Below are 16,836 nucleotides of genomic sequence, written 5' to 3'. Positions count from 1 at the left end.
AATCACTTTCAGCAAGTATTAAATAATTTGCCTTTTCTTTACATGATCTATAAATTTGATCAAAATCCTTTGAGAGCTTTAGAGTTGTGCTAACAAGAAATGTGAACAGATGAACGAACAGACAGACGGGGCGATTCCTATAAATCCCCAAACTCAAATTTGTTTGCTGTGGAATAATCAATTAATTTGCAAATTTCCACAACATGTACCTAAACCCTATATGACAATCATTTTTAACTACTTTAAAATCTAGGTTGTCTGTGATATTTCTTTTGTCATTGTTGTTAATTACTTTGAGCAAGTCTTTAAAAATGGTATGCCTATTCTTTACATGACCTAATTTTTGACTCTAGTCTTTCCCCTAGATGATCTATAATTAATGACTCCTGTGTCTCCAGTCTCTGCCCAGATGATCTTTAGTTCATGACTCCAGTGTCTCCTTAGAGAATACACATTTGATGACTCCAGTGTCTCCCGCAGAAGATTTATAATCAATGACTCCAGTATCTCTTACACATGATCTATAATCAATGACTCCAGTGTCTCCCCACATGATCTTTTATTAATGACTCCAGTATCTCCCCAATTTCTAATCAAAATCTTGTTACACTTGTAGCATATTTAAAGTAAACATATCATCATCATTTGTGTATTTCTTTATTTCTGTTCTATACAAATTGGGTGATCAAGCCACTAATAACAAATGCATGAACACAAATAGCAATCTGGGTCACATGATGAAACAAAATACAGTCATATGAGAACATGTGACATTCAATAATTTAAATGCTATAATAGCAACCAGCATAACAAAAGGAAATGCCATCAAGTTCACCACATTAAAGGTCACAAAGAGTGAATTTTATTACACCATTTTTGTTCTAATATTATGTCAAATTCCTTCTAGTGTCAAGAGAAAACAAGGATTTTTCTGTAACAAAAGCTAATGATTATTCAAAGTTGCATCATAAATCAACTAAATTTGTACATATCAAAGAGTTCTTTCCCTTTGTTTTAAAGTTTGTACATTGTTTAACTCTTACCACTTCAGTATAAAACAAACCAACATTCATTTTTAAGAAGACACGAGTTTGTGATCTCTAATGTATAAAAGTTTTTTTGGAAACAAAATTTGGCATATTGCACCTACTGCCTTGGTTTAAAACAGACAACCTCTTTAACTTTATTATTCATTATTGCATTCAATGATGTTCGGTACAAAATTTCATGTACATAATTTTCATTTTTTTTTTTTATGAAAAAATAATAATTGATTTGTGCAAGTAATAAACTTGGATTATTTATAGGGAGAGACATGTAGATCAATAAATCAGTAAAAAATTGGGACATAAGCAATCTATAAGCACCTAAGGACTAGATCACCTACAGGGACGGATTTGTATAAAGTTCATCAAAAATAACAAGGCACTGTGAATAAATACTGCTGGAATGTTGTATGTACACGGAATGAAATGATATACACAAAGCCATTTACTACATAAATATACAATTCAGATTCTTGTATTACAGAATAATGTCATTAATACATTACTATAGAAACTTACCATTATATGAATACACATAAAATAACAAACAAAATATGTATTCACCAATGATACAAAAAAAAACAACCCAAAATAACAAGACAAAGTTGATTGATTGCACATTTGTGAGGAATGATGATTCCATGTGACCAGCATATAAAACAAAAATTGTAATGGGTGTTAGCTGAACATAACTGTATTAATATCTGATATCATATAGTAACCTAATTATTATACAGTTTATAGTTCTTACACAGTAACTATATGGTAGCTTAGAAAAATAGTAAGATTTATATTTTTAAGTAACCTCAACAGTATTGGTTAGCAAAAAAAGTTAATGTATAAATAACAAAACACAGATACAGCACAGAAAAAATATCTCCAACATAATATACATCAATAACAATACTGACAACTGCAAAGCAGGTGGGAAGGTGCAAGGGGATCACTGCAATGAGAGAGGTGACGATCAAAAAGTTACAGACATCTACAATAGGTCTTTCAAAATAGCTATAGAGTAAAACTACTACATATATAACAGCTACACATATTTTATACTGTAAATTCAGATATCATTGCATTCATTTATAATTGTTAAATTTTCTTTATTTTCTATTTTATTTAGTATAGTAAATTGATTTCAGTACTGTAAAAAAACTTTTTTAGTCTGAGTATGAATTGTTGAGATTATAAAATTAAAAATAAAAACTATCACAATAATTTCTGAAATTACAGTCTGTTAATAGTTACAGTCTAGTATGAAAAGAAATACAAAAACTGACATGAATATATCACCATTTTTTTTGTTAATTTCCCTAAAATGAGAAAAGCTGAATAAAATTCCTTTCATGCTGAGGGACCTTCAACCTAAACCTTACTGAAATTGTTTATACTGAACTATTAAGGTTTTACTCAATTTGGAATTTTTACCAACATCATTGATAAATTACATTGTTGTCCAATAAATCTTTTTTTTCTTAAATTTTTTTTTTCGAAAGTGTTGAAAGAAATGATTAAAAGGTCATGTCAATTCTTGATAGCACTGACTGATACATGCTGACAAACAATGGTGTTATAGAAACACACTGAATAGGATACAATAAAGAAATGGGAAGAAGTCCTCACTACACAGGGGTGTTAATAAGGAGACTTCAGCTCGCAGTGAATCACCACCTTTGTCACCATGCATCATCATCTCCTGTCAAATAAGAAAATAACAGTCAATTCATTACCAAAACTCAAACACTTTTTTATTTTTTAATTTCTTATTTTTATTTTGTTTAATAATTACACACAATTTTAAAGTATACTAACCCCCTTTAATCACCATATTGGTAAAGCCATTTGTGAGATCATGAATTATGAGAAGATACATCATTTCATAAGTGATTTTTTAAATTTAAGTCTAGTGTTCTTTTCTTCTTGAATGTGAAATCCTTCCATTATTTTGTGATTATAAGGTATCCATCCTCCAATCTTAATACTTATTTATACATTAACACAGTCTCCTATTTTAAATTGTTACACCTGGTAAAATATGGAACCAAGTCCTGAATTCGATCATTCTTGCTTTTTCCATGTAAACTGCACAAATTTAAAATTCAATTCATATAAATTAGTAAAGTATTTTTAAACTATGCTTTTAAGGTTTTCATAAAAAAGAAGTTTTTATCAATATCTAGATTGATTCACCTGCACCAACAGATCCATATCATACTATTATGGAAATAACTTAGGAAGAACCTTAACATTGAGAAGTAATAATTATGACTTGTATGTATGTCTATAATGTAAACACTAATTTGTAATTCTGCCCTGATCTGTTCCTTTACTATAAATGTACTTGATTACACTTTATCCAATAAACAATTTTGATTTAAAATATAAAAACCAATGTTCCAAGTGCATCAAGTTAATCAAGTATTTACACTGTATTTGTAACTTTTATATAACAAATATATATCATGTATATATACATGCATATATTTTTATAATATAAACCCAGAAAGTATTCATATTAAGACATACATTATTTTCCCCTACTACAAAATGAGCAAAAAGTCAACATCAAAGTTACAAAGGAAATATCAAAATCAGACTACCAGGTGAACAATGGCATAACCTAATCATATTTTTTTTTTTATAGTTTCATAAAGATTTAGGAGGAGATTCATATCTGAGTAAAATTTAACCTTTTGAATTTCCCTTTAAAAACAAGATTTAGGTATAGGTATGTGTTATAAATCTTTACAATCAACAGAACAATATGACCAAGCAAAAAAAATAATGTTAATATAATGTTATATACAATACACACAAATATTGTAGGAGTCCTCATTGTACTGGAAATCTGTACTGGTTGAGCTATGCATGCATGAGGAGAGTCTATTACAGGTAATCAGTACAAAGTACAATATGGACGAGGACGATATTTTGGTGTATGTACACTAAACTGTTTTATACCTATTTATTACACAGCTGTAATAAATTGTATCATGAACTATTAATAAAGTAATTGCTCTGACATATCTTCCTGAACAGAAATGAAGATGACACACCATTTTATATTTCCCACTTTTCAAATGCATATTGCTGTTATGGACAGTAAGTAACTGACATAATGTCCAATATGGACCATACAATACAGAAGGATCCAGGTTGGCCATGTGACATAAATAAGGTTTATAAATATCACTGTATAATAGTAAGTTCATATACATCAAGTTAATGTGAAATTTCATTTCAAAATGTGATAGATACAAAGTAAAATATAACAACTTTATAAACAAACAAGCAGCTTTATATGTTTTATAGAAATTCACGAGAATGAATTAACATTGATTTTTAAACAATTATTGTCACTGTGCATCATATCTTTAGGTATTAGTAGTGGAAAAATTGAGATTGCTCATAAATTAAACAGCAGCATTAAAAAAGGACAGTTAGATATATATTTTTTTAAATGAAAGAAAATGAACTTTGTCTACATAATTTATTTGTGATAGCATATGTAAACTCTATAATAATTAAACACAACCATATTCATACCAAATAGAGTTAGCTTTTGGGTCTTTGGGTGGATCTTCACTTGTCTGACGAGGTGGTGCATCCTTCCTTAATGTAGGTGTTGATGATCGATACAAATCTCCCTGAGGTAATTGTCGACCTGTTCCTCGGTTATTTCCAGGTTCCCTTATTAAGCTGACTCGACCAGTTGTAAGTCCTGGATCTCGAGTTCTTCGTGGTGGAGGTTTAGGAGGAGTTCCTTTATTATGTACCTCCTTTGTATGAGTGTTTTCTTGATTCTGTATAGCCTCAAACATATTTGGAGGGACAGATTTTGGACGTTCAATTCGCTGCACACGAGCATAATGATTTTCTGATCTTTGTTCTACATTTTTATTGTCATCAATACTTAGATATATACTGTTTTGTTGTGATTCGTGATATGTCTGAGGACGATTTAATGACTGCCCTCGAGTTAATTGACCATTTGTTTGTGAAGATGAATTTGGGTACTGAGTAGTTTGTCTCCCTTGTCCAGGTGACCCTGCCCTGTAACGAGAGGTCTGACCTGATCGAATTGATGTATCATACAGAATAGAATTATCCTTATTACTGTACAGACTAGAAGAATTGTTAGCAGAGGAAAGTTCCCCCAACCGATCAGAATTATTGGCTGGCGAATAACCTGATAACCGATCTAACCTGTCTGACGGAGGATCATTGGGTGTTGGAGGTAACTCTCGATTCTGTGGTGATTTATATGGTGTGGGATAAGTATATTGCAGTGTCCTTGTTGCTGTTGATGGAGTTGATCCTAATGATTTGTTTCTGAAGTCATGTTTCACTAATGGAGAATACCCTGCCTCATCCAACTTTCGTAAGTTGTTATTGATGAATGCTGGTGTGGATGTCTCTGGTTGATCTCGTTTAGACTGAGGTGGAGTAGATTGATGTTCAACACTGTCAGGTCTACTTTCATACCCACTGCCACTACTACCAGCTGAGATACGTGACATTCGTGACAAGTTTAACTCAACTTGTGACTGTGATACAACATCAGGTATAGAGATCTGTTTTGGTGGCACCGGAGCTTGACGTCTCCTACGATTACCACTATTGTCTGAATTCTCACTACTTTTTGATTCCAGATCATCCTTACTTCCAGATCTATTTCCCTGAAATATAATTTAGAATATTTTGAGTAATGAATGAAATAAGTAAAGGAGTGAAGCCAGATATATTTTAAGGTCAAGCCTAGAAGAACACATAAACAAAACATCTCTGCGCAGCTTGATATGACTACAATCAATCCCTAAATAGTTTGTGCAAGTACGGACACAAATTTTAACTGTATTTAAGTGTATTTCTATGTTTTGCCTTTTGTTTTGTTTGTTAAAATGTTATTTTATAATGTCATTTCTTAGTCAAATACTCTTACTATGCAAAGGACATTTAATATTGTTTTTATGTCATAAAGCCTATTATCCCTGTGTTTCAGCCAAATATAATCAATTTGTGTAGTTTTAATGTCCTAAGTATAGCATTTGCAGCCTGCCCTTTATGGTATGAAACCTAGTGGTAAATCAATTCTAGCCTGACTTTTAGGGTATGAAACTTGAAGGTAAATCAATTATATAAAGATTCCTTTCATTCAAATCTGAAACATTGTTACCTATCCAAGCAAATCAAATTAACTGTGATATGTAAATACCATATGACGGTGACAAGGGGACGTCCCCATCTAAAACAAATAGTTGACAATAGAGAATGAAAAATTATCTCTTTTATCATAATTTTTAGTATTAAGTTGATTATTTTCTATATGAATACTAAGATCAAGAAATAGGCATTCTTTATTATCAATATTTGCTTAATTCAAGGACAGTTCTACAGGATATATATCTTTAGCATAAATACTGAAGTCATCTTTGTTTAGAGCCAAAATATCGTCCTAATATCTAAAGACGTTACTAAATTTTTCTACCAATTGTTGTTTGGAAGGGTCTTTATTTATCCTACCCATAAATTATTATTTGTAACAGAACAGAAAGAGGTCTGCAATAAGTGGTGAACAATTGGTCCCATGGGAATTCCAGTAACTTGATGATACACGGTTTCACCAAAAACCTATAATAAGTTGTCTAACAGGAATTCAAGTGCTTTAAGCATATCAAAAGAAGTCCAATTATTAACATAGTTTTTGTAGACAATTTTTATTAACTTCATATTGTTCATAAATAATATTCACTAGTTTATTTATTGTTGATCACAGCACAAGTTACTGTAAATTAATGGCAGTACAAGTACACACAGATTGAGCTTTTCAAACCTAATCAGTGCATTCTGATTATAAAACTTAGAAAATAAAGAAAATGTCATTTTTTAAAAAAGAAAAGTAATGCCAAAATCAAAGACAGAAACAGTAGAAATGTTCTTGTAAACATATAAGAAATGATAGAGGAGGACAAGTTACTGTAGATAATGTGTGATACAACCCTAGTACACTTCTGTTCCTACCGTGAACAAACCTTCAGCTTGGGTCAAAATCTAATGCCTTAAAATACCCCTGCATAGATCAAACATCAAACAATATGTAATACATCCTTTTTAATATGATTTACCAAAACAGAGACAAAAAGAGGTGAGTTTTAAGTTGAGCAGGAGCTCTTGTTCCTAGTTTTTCTCAAAGATGACCTTTAATGTACAAATGAGTTATGATTTTCATGGTTATTAAATTTTTGAACAAAGATGGATATTACATGACTGATATTTGATGTTTTACCACTCTCCATCATGATGAAGATGGGTATTACCTGACAGAATTTGATGTTTTACCACTCTCTATCATGATGAAGATGGGTATTACCTGACCGATATTTGATGTTTTACCACTCTCCATCGTGATGAAGATGGAAATTACCTGACCGATATTTGATGTTTTACCACTCTCCATCATGATGAAAATGGGTATTACCTGACAGATATTTGATGTTTTACCACTCTCCATCAAGAACTGCTCTAGTGTTAACATTTCATTACTAGGTGAATTTCTTTTACCAAAGCCTCCATCATCATCTTCATCATCCAAGAATACAGCAGGACGTCCTAGACCTGAAACAAGCAATCGGTCAATAATTTTAGTAATAACATACAAAGTGTATACAATAGAAATGAGTTCACCCCAATTTATATTCTATAATTATTTTCCTACTAATGCTACTTAATGGAAATATTAAAAACTATTGCCTTGGATAAGTTCATTTCGATAGCAACAAAAATGTTTCCACAAAACAATCATATATTTGTGTATTTGAGCAACACAGTAACCCTATAATCCACATGTGTAATAATTGACACACATGGTACACATTATACATGTGTTGAACATGATTGGTGTATCACAGTATAAATTACAAGGTAAACAGTCACATAACACACACATGTAGCACATGTATTATACAAACAGTACATGTGTTACAGTCCAAACTGCATGTATGCAACAGAGTACAAACTAATCATGTACGAAACACATTGTGAGTAAAATAGCATACATTGCCATAAAATTTGCCCACCACCTAAGTTTCACTATCTTTTGTCACATCTATGAATTTCTTTCACTCAAGGAAGTACAAGAATATAACAAACAGCTGCTCACTTGATATGTCAGCCCCCTTTCCCTTCTTTTTAGTGTTAAACAACCTATTACTTGGAAGCAAATAACATTGAAAAAAAAAAACACACTAAGGGAACAAATCCTTTCATCAAAATGAACCACAAAAATTATGTCAATTTCTGAATTATGATTTATAATGTGACATGTTGGCATTTGATCTTTATCTATGGTGGATCATACCTAATATTTCTAGTAGATAAATTTTCCGGGTTTTTCTTAAAGATGACCTTGAATGAACATAATTTAGAGTTTCAATGTGAAAAAAACATAGACCATCAAACCAGATTTTGAGATAATTGAGCCTAATAACAGGCATTTTTTAACAACATTTTATATGAATTATGTAGGGAATTTTCAATATTTCACGAACATTTAAATACTGGTAGATAGAATTTATTATAACTGTTTATAAGGAACACTTAACTGACATTCTTTCATATTTCCAAAAGAAAATTGCAGATCACCGAACTCTTTTTCTTGTAATATTAAAAAAACTAAAATTCCCAATACATTTCAATACAACATTTCCCCACCAATTATCCCCTTTGAAAGAGTGTTTTTTATGAATTTTATCATACTAATTTCTTTTAAATAATCAACATTATATTTTTACATTGTTTTTGATTTAATGTCGGACATGTAAACAGACAGACTTAGTGTTTTTGATTTGACATAGGACGTGTTGATGGTCAGACTTAGTGTTTTTGATTTGAAGTAGGACGTGTTGATGGAAAGGCTTAGTGTTTCTGATTTGATGTAGGATGTGATGATGGACAGACTTAGTGTTTTTGATTTGATGTAGGACATGTTGATGGACAGACTTAGCATTTTTTTTATTTGATGTAGGACATGTTTTTGATTTGATGTAGGACGTGTTGATGGACAGACTTAGTGTTTTGATTTGATGTAGGACGTGTTGAAGGACAGACTTAATGTTTATGATTTGATGTAGGACTTGTTGATGGACAGACGGTGTTTTGATTTTATGTAGGACGTTTTGATGGACAGACTTAGTGTTTTGATTTGACGTAGGATGTGATGCATGAAAAACTTAAACAAATAAAATAACCTTCCTAATTACTATAGAAATCATATAGTACTTATTGTAACATCCAAACAAAACATCAAATCATAAACACTAAGTCTGTCCATCAACATGCCCTACATCAATACGCCCTACATATAGTACTTATTGTAACATTTATAATGAAACATCCAAACAAAAACCAATACTGTTTTTTACCTGGCAGTAAGCTAGTAGAACCAGCAGCTAATAACTCCTCTGTAGATTTGGAGCCTAAAGAATGGAGTGTATGTCATATTAGGGTTATACTCTCATATACTGAAGGAAAATGTTTAATTAAGTTCTCACATAATTCTGCATAGTAAAAAGAAAGTTCAAAGGAAAACAAAGTGAAAGTACCTTAAAAAGATAATGGTTGTTTTAATGTCCATTACACATATAATCTAAAAAGAGAAGATTATATAATCCTTCTGTCCATGACCATTCAGATCCTTCTCTCAATTTGACATTAATATCACATGTGTAGATAAAAATATATATTTCTATAAATGTGTAACTGTCACAACATGGAAATCAATGAAAAAACTACTGTGTTTGAAATATAAAAACTATGTGGAAGCGAAGCAATACAAAGGCACAATATGAACTAAAAAAGCAAATTAAACAACTGAGTTCTGTGTAAATAATGAAGGCACCAAAATAAAAAAAAAAAAAAAATAGACAATACCAAATTGAAGAACCGACAACAACAGAATTACCTTGCATTAAATTATCACCATCACCACTGAGCATGTGCAAAGCAGTAGTAGATTTGGCAAGGGGTTTTTGTCGAGCTATACTTGGTGTATCCAGAAGGTTATCAGCACTATTCCTTCGCTGTAAGTCAGCTTTAAAACAAGTCAAGTTGTATGAAAAAATTGAAGACCTTTGGAGATGTTATGTTAAAACATGCTGATACATAGGTCAAAAAAAAGAAAACATGCATGTAAATAAAGAGAGAATTGGTTCACAGACATGCCTTTTACTCATTAAACTGCACTCAATAACAAAATAGCATTCAGGATAAAAACCTGTTGTGAACAAGTGATATACGTTAGGAAATCAATGCAGCATACAATTCATATTCCTGAAGTACATTGCAGATAACTAACCCACTACAACAATAACTGTGTCTAATCCATTTCCAAGTGTAAGATACTAATATTTGTGATTTTTATAAAGAATCAGTGCTATCTCAACCCAACAATAAACCTGTACCACTAGGGTCCTTGGTAATATTATCCTCTGAACACCAACTTTCCATTCTGGCATCTGGTGAAGATGTGTATGACTTTGGTTCCATTTTGGTCACTGAATTATCGAAGTTCTGTGCTGAAGTACTTTCTACAAATGCTGGTTGCCCAGAAAGTTGTGGTGTAGAAGTGTGAGATAATGTCATTTCCTTTAGTTCTACATAAACCGGTATGTCTTTCCTTATTGCTGATGAAATACTTGGTTCTAAAGAAACTTTGGACCAAGACTTAACAGAAGACATATCACAACATTCTGTATACTGCGAAGTAGACTGAAGTGATGACCCTTCAGTTGGCTTGTTACATTCTAATAGTGATTTGAGGGAGGCTATAGTAATGTATGGCCCTCTAGGTATCAAGTGTGGTGTTGAATGATTCAATGACTGTGTAGTTTCAGCACTTGAGCATGACTCCAAAGACTCAGTAAAAGTAATGCCACCAGGATACAGACCTTTGATGAATAAATGATCAGTAAATTGGTGTGACACAGCCAAATATATTGTATGACAAAAACCTCAGAAATAAATGAACAGTTTTCCAATGTCCCCCACCATGTTCTATGAAAATTTATAAAGATATGAAGGCATAAGAGCACTAAAAATGTCATACATAAGAGAATAAACAAGACTTTCTTAGTTTTAAGGGCACTAACTCTTACAAAAATGATCCATCAGCCACTTGCATTGACCTTGTCCAAGCAATTGGTGGTAGCAACATTAAGTATTAATCTTATGAAAATTCATTGAAAAGTGTAGGTGTGAGAGTGCTTACAATGTTCGGATGGATGGATGCCTGGAATTTGTGTTGCACTGGGGGTAAAAGGCAAAACTTGTAGGAACTGTTTTAGTGGAACCCAAACACATGTTATCATTTTTGGCTCCTTGGTCATAAATGGCTCCAGTCACAATCCAAAATATAGATACCAGCCTACCTATGAAGGTATGGCTCTTCTTGGTACAATTTTACAAAGCTCAATTCACTTTTAGTCTGGATATCAAGAAAATGGTTCAACTCCAAAAATCATTCCAAGCCTTCCTGTTGAAGAATGTCATCTTGGGGTACAAAATCAAAGTGTTTATATATATATAGTCAAGTAATTGTCCAGAATTATTTTTTGTGTGGTCATATAAAACTGGCAAAGTCCCACAATAAAAAGTAAATTAATATCAAACAGCATCTAAAATCACTCGCAAAATATGACTTATCTACAGGTATATAAAGACACACACCAAATTTGAAATAAATCCTTCCATTGGGAGCAATGATATTTGACAGACACAGAGACAAGGTGATTCCAATTTACAATCCTCTCGTTGATTAGGGGTATAAAAAAGGTCTTCCTGATATTTGCTCTCCCAGTTAAACTCTGTAAATTCTACTTCCTTAGTAAAAACACTTCCCTTAGTTCTACTTTCTCTATAAAACTAAATGCTGAACTACAGAACCTCTTCCCTTCTTACCAAAGGGTATATACATATATATAGGATCATCCATATTGACTGTGAACATAAAACAGTGAGCATGCTGTTAGTAAAGATAATCAGTGACCATGCTGTGTAGATAATCATTAAACAGACATTGTATTGATGTATATCATTTATAGAACAACATTCAATCATAGCTACAGATAAGAACAATTCTAAACTCTCAGGGGAACTGTCAGAAGAGCTGGGTCTAGAACTGTTCTAAATCTGTCACAGAACTGTTCTTCTGACAGTTCAAGGACAGTTTTGAGAGCATTTAGAACAGATCTCATCTGTATTGATTCTGAATAAGATAACACTAATATGAGGAAGGCATTAGCCTTAAGTGTGAGCAAAGCATTTAGTAGGTTCCCTCTTAAATAAAGTGATTCACGTCATTTACCATCTTTGTTTAATTTGATTTAGGATATAATCATCTCTCTTTAAAATTTCTATGAAAAGTTTTGTCTAGCAGGTATTTTGACTACATTTCAAAGCTTCAATAAGTAGAGATGTTGCGTTTTGCTTTGACGAAAGTTTCTACAGTGGTCAAGATATGAATTTCAAGACAAATTTCTATTTATTTAAGAGTGAGCTTTGCTTGTTAATCAATATCACAATTTGTCTATTCTACCATTCACTTATCAGGAATAAATAGACATTGTCCTTCCTATATCAAATTTTTAACTTTTCAAAAGCATCAATAATAATTCATGATAACATTTTGAATCATAAAAGAAAAATTATGGTTGTTTTTTTTTTAATAAGCACGTGAATATGACTTTTTGAAGCACAGACTTGCATAAGTTCTCAATTAAAGTTTCTGCTTCTAAATAAAAAAAAAATTTGCAAAGAAAAATACAGGTTTCTCTTAATATCACAAGGTTAGATCTAAATATTATTAACAACAAGAGGCTTGAAGGAATCTCTTACCTCTAAACATTAGAAAACTTGAATTTAAATCTTACTAAAAAGATGTCTTTATTATAATTCACCCCAACAAAGAAATTTACAGATTTCAAGAAAAAACCATAACAGCAGACTAGAAAAACTGTGAGCAATGATATCTTTTGGAGACAATCAGATCAAGACTATTATCAGAATATAATAGCATTAAAACCTATGGTATTTCAACAATGTATACTTCTATTCCCCATTCCTCAGTTAAAATCCCGACTTAAAAACATTATAAATTGTTTATTTTTCCAAAAAAGATGGTACACCTAGATACAAATATATAGTTCTTGGTAGACATGCCTCATCCTTTGTAAGAAAATATTCCAAATCATCTTCCAAATATACAGAAGATGTTTACAAAATGCTGGAATTTTTTATCGACAACATATTTGTCCAGTGTGGTGGACACAGGTTTCAACTAACGGTCGGCATTCCAATGGGAACAAATTGTGCTCCTGTAATTGCTGACCTATTCCTGCACTCTTATGGCTGATCTGATCCGAAAGAAAGAATATCATTTAGCTAGATCCTTTAATCTCAGTTTCCGCTATAAAGATGACGATTATCGTTTAACAATCCTAATTTTCGGGATTTGATACATCACATCTACCCCAAAGAACTTTAGATAAAGGATACTACAGACACTGTGAAGTCAGCCTCATATCTTGACCTACACTTAGAAATCAATGGTAAAGGACGACTTGACCAAACTTTAGGACAAACGTGATTACTTTACATTCAGAATTGTCAACTTTCCTTTCATCTGTGGCAACATCCCTTCAGCACCTCGGTATGGAGTGTTCATATCGCAACTCATATCTTATGACAGAGCTTGCCGAAACTACACAGACTTTTTGTATCACGCTGGAATTCTAACAATTAGGCTTCTGGAACAGGGCTATGTTGCAAGTGAAGTCATCACTACAGAAGTTTTATGGTCGTCATCATGAACTCGTGGATCGTTAGGGTGTATCCATCTGCACTTTGAAAACTGATTTGTTAAATGTGTTATAGTTTTCCTTACCTCTACCCCGGACTTGACTTTTTATGAGCAACTCGGCAGGTGTTTCTAGAAAAGCAGAGGACGCTTACCCTACTGGTGCACCTGGTCCATGCTCCCAGTTTTTAGTTGCTCATTTGCTTTTGTTACTTTGTATGTATTATTTTAGTTATTTTATGTTCTTTGTTGTGTGTGTCTGTTTTCCACGTCTGGTCTTTGTCCCTGGATTATATTCTTTTGATTACGCTATAACCTTGGTTCCCTTGATTATTCTCCCCCACTATAAGATAAGAAATGGGTCCCCCTTACTGTGAGCAATGAAATCCCTCACTATAAGATAAGAAATGGGTACCCTATACTTTGACCAATGATATCCCCAACTGTAAGATAAGAAATGGGTCCTCTATACTGTGAGCAATGATATCCCCCACTATAAGATAAGAAATGAGTTTCTTATACTGTGAGCAATGATATCCCCCACTATGAGATAAGAAATGGGTACCCTATGTCCCAATATTCACCAATGACAAAGTCTTGTTTTGTCGGTGAAACCCAAAAATTGATGATGATCAAAATCTAAAATAGGAGGTGCTCAATGGGAACATATTAAAAAGATTCTTTAAAAGCTTCATTCAATTCCATTCTGTGGTGTAGGAAGAGTAACGGATATGAAATGGGTTCCCCCATGTCCTCATACCCACAAATGACAAAATCTATGCTTTGTTATGTGAGATCCATAAATTGATTAGGATTCAATTCTAAAATAAAAAGTGTTAAAATGAAATCTAAAATAAAAACATGTTATAAAGATTCTGTGAAAGTTTCAATCCATTCCATTATGTGGTATACACAGGCAAATATTTTTCATGTGAAATTTATGCTAATCGAGCTTCACATGAAATTCATGTGAAATTCACATGATTTTCATGTGAAATTCACTAAACATGAATTTCATGTGAACATTTCGTGTGAATTTCACGTGAAGGCTCCATTCACATGAATTTCATGTGAACTCTGTTGCTTAGTTTATTTGCTCAATTCAGGTGAAAATCATGTGAAATAATTTTGCCTGTGTTATAGGAGCAGTGGTTAAGAGATGAGTCCCCCATGTGTAACTGAAGTAAGGAAGGAATCAGGGAAGAAACAGGACGGATGGACACCCTACTTTGCAAGTTATATATAAGTTGGATATAAATATAGTATAAAATGGCCCTTTAAAGAAATCAACTCCTAAAAGGAGCAATAACATAACTAAACTTATGTAGGATGACAACGAAAATATCCCATTGGATTTGTTAACCCTTCTTCCATTATACAGGTGGGGTGGGGGATTGGGAATCTCTTATCCGTTACTCCTTCCACACCACTGACTGAATCAAATAAAACTTTCACAGAATCTACAAAACATTTGAGACCTAACCAGTTACTGTTATTTAGGTACTTAGCCTGGTACTTTTACATGTTGTTAGAAAATTTGGGACTTAACCAGTAACTGTCACTTTTGTCAGAACATTTGGGATTTAACCACTTAACCAGTTACTGTCACTTGTTGTTAGAACATTTGAGACTTAACCACTTAATCAGGAAATGTTATTTGTTGTTAGAACATTTTTGACTTAACCACTTAACCAGTAACTGTTACTTTTGTTAGAACATTTGGGACTTAACCATTTAACCAGTAATTGTTACTTTTGTTAGAACATTTGGGACTTAATCACTTAATCAGTAACTGTTACTTTTGTTAGAACATTTGGGACTTAACCAATTAACCAGTAATTGTTACTTTTGTAAGAACATTTGGGACTTAACCACTTAACCAGTAACTGTTACTTTTGTTAGAACATTTGGGACTTAACCACTTGATCAGTTATTGTAACTTGTTGTTAGAACATTTGGGACTTGACCACCTATCAGTTAATGTTAGTTGTTGTTTGAAATGATTAAGCAATTTGACACACACAAGAGAAACCTGACTTTTTCTACTAATGTAATGTGTTTATAATACATACCAGATTTTCCACCGGCATCACCATTCTGAGTAATGTCACCTTGAGATGTGTTATCTGAACTTAAATCTGTTAAATTGTTTCGACTTTTACTCCTTTGATTCTGTAAAAAGGGCAAAAAATCTAAAAATAATTCAATTAAATTAACCCATATTCAGCAAGAAATTGAATATGCACTGGGATTTTAAACCACCAGGCAGTGAATTAACGAGTATCAGTGATTTCCTTATATTACATATCACATAGGAAAACAGATTTTCCAACAGAAATAGTTTGATTTATACTACTTTATCACAGTAGTTATCTATTTTCTAGACTAAGAAAAAAAAGTCTGTGGAAAGTGGATTTTTATTTTGTATGAAGTTAGTACAAAATCTAGCCTTTTATTCTGATCAACTTATTTTTCTGATGCAGCGTTTTAACACTCAGTAATTGATTGCAAAAAATTAAGGTAAATTTCTGTGCCTTAAAAAATGTTCCCATTGTATCAATGTATTGAAAAGAAAATTCTATAAAATTATTTTTATCAAAAACCTTGTAATGATAAGTTGTAGGGATGTCCTTCCACAACTTTGCAATGATCATGATAGCTTTTAAATCCTTATTTCATCTTATTCAGTTTAATAGCAATTTTCTGAACATGACCATCCAAAATTTTGAAAATGGTTGAGTTGGTCTCTTAATTTTCCTGTCCTAGAGAAAACTTGACAAATATGTGGTTTCAAAGTTTACACTTAGTCCCTAGGTCAAGCACAACAAATACTGAAAATGTGCATCGTTCCATGTTCTTGATCTAGCCATACTGCAAAATAGTGAGAACAGAGTATAAATAATTTCTCCATTTTTTATATCAAAACTTCAACATGATCTG

At 32.3% G+C, this 16,836-nt stretch overlaps 1 protein-coding gene across 6 annotated transcripts in view; it reads right to left on the bottom strand.

Moving 5' to 3' along the window:
* Nucleotides 1-640: 640 nt before the first annotated feature.
* The window catches only part of LOC148623219 (girdin-like), an 89,372-nt gene continuing 73,176 nt past the window's right edge, over nt 641-16,836 (bottom strand). Inside the window, exons 22-27 of one of the 6 annotated variants that reach the window (XM_088564876.1) lie at nt 15,969-16,068; nt 10,505-10,990; nt 9,467-9,520; nt 7,525-7,661; nt 4,593-5,725; nt 641-2,742 (exon numbers count right to left, since the gene is read on the bottom strand). In XM_088564876.1, coding sequence (XP_088421002.1) covers nt 2,736-2,742; nt 4,593-5,725; nt 7,525-7,661; nt 9,467-9,520; nt 10,505-10,990; nt 15,969-16,068 — 1,917 coding nt within the window. In that variant the 3' untranslated portion in view covers nt 641-2,735. Of the gene's footprint in view, nt 5,726-7,524; nt 7,662-9,466; nt 9,521-10,005; nt 10,135-10,504; nt 10,991-11,999; nt 12,039-15,968; nt 16,069-16,836 lie in introns of all 6 variants that reach the window. The other 5 variants (XM_088564875.1, XM_088564878.1, XM_088564877.1 and 2 more) reach the window with 5 other exon arrangements.

Source organism: Perna viridis, chromosome 2, assembly GCF_037379345.1.
Source record: "Perna viridis isolate PV_CMFRI_1.1 ecotype Kerala chromosome 2, ASM3737934v1, whole genome shotgun sequence".
NCBI lineage: Eukaryota > Metazoa > Mollusca > Bivalvia > Mytilida > Mytilidae > Perna > Perna viridis.
Note: the sequence above shows the minus strand (reverse complement) of the source record. Positions and strands in the feature narration are given on the sequence as shown.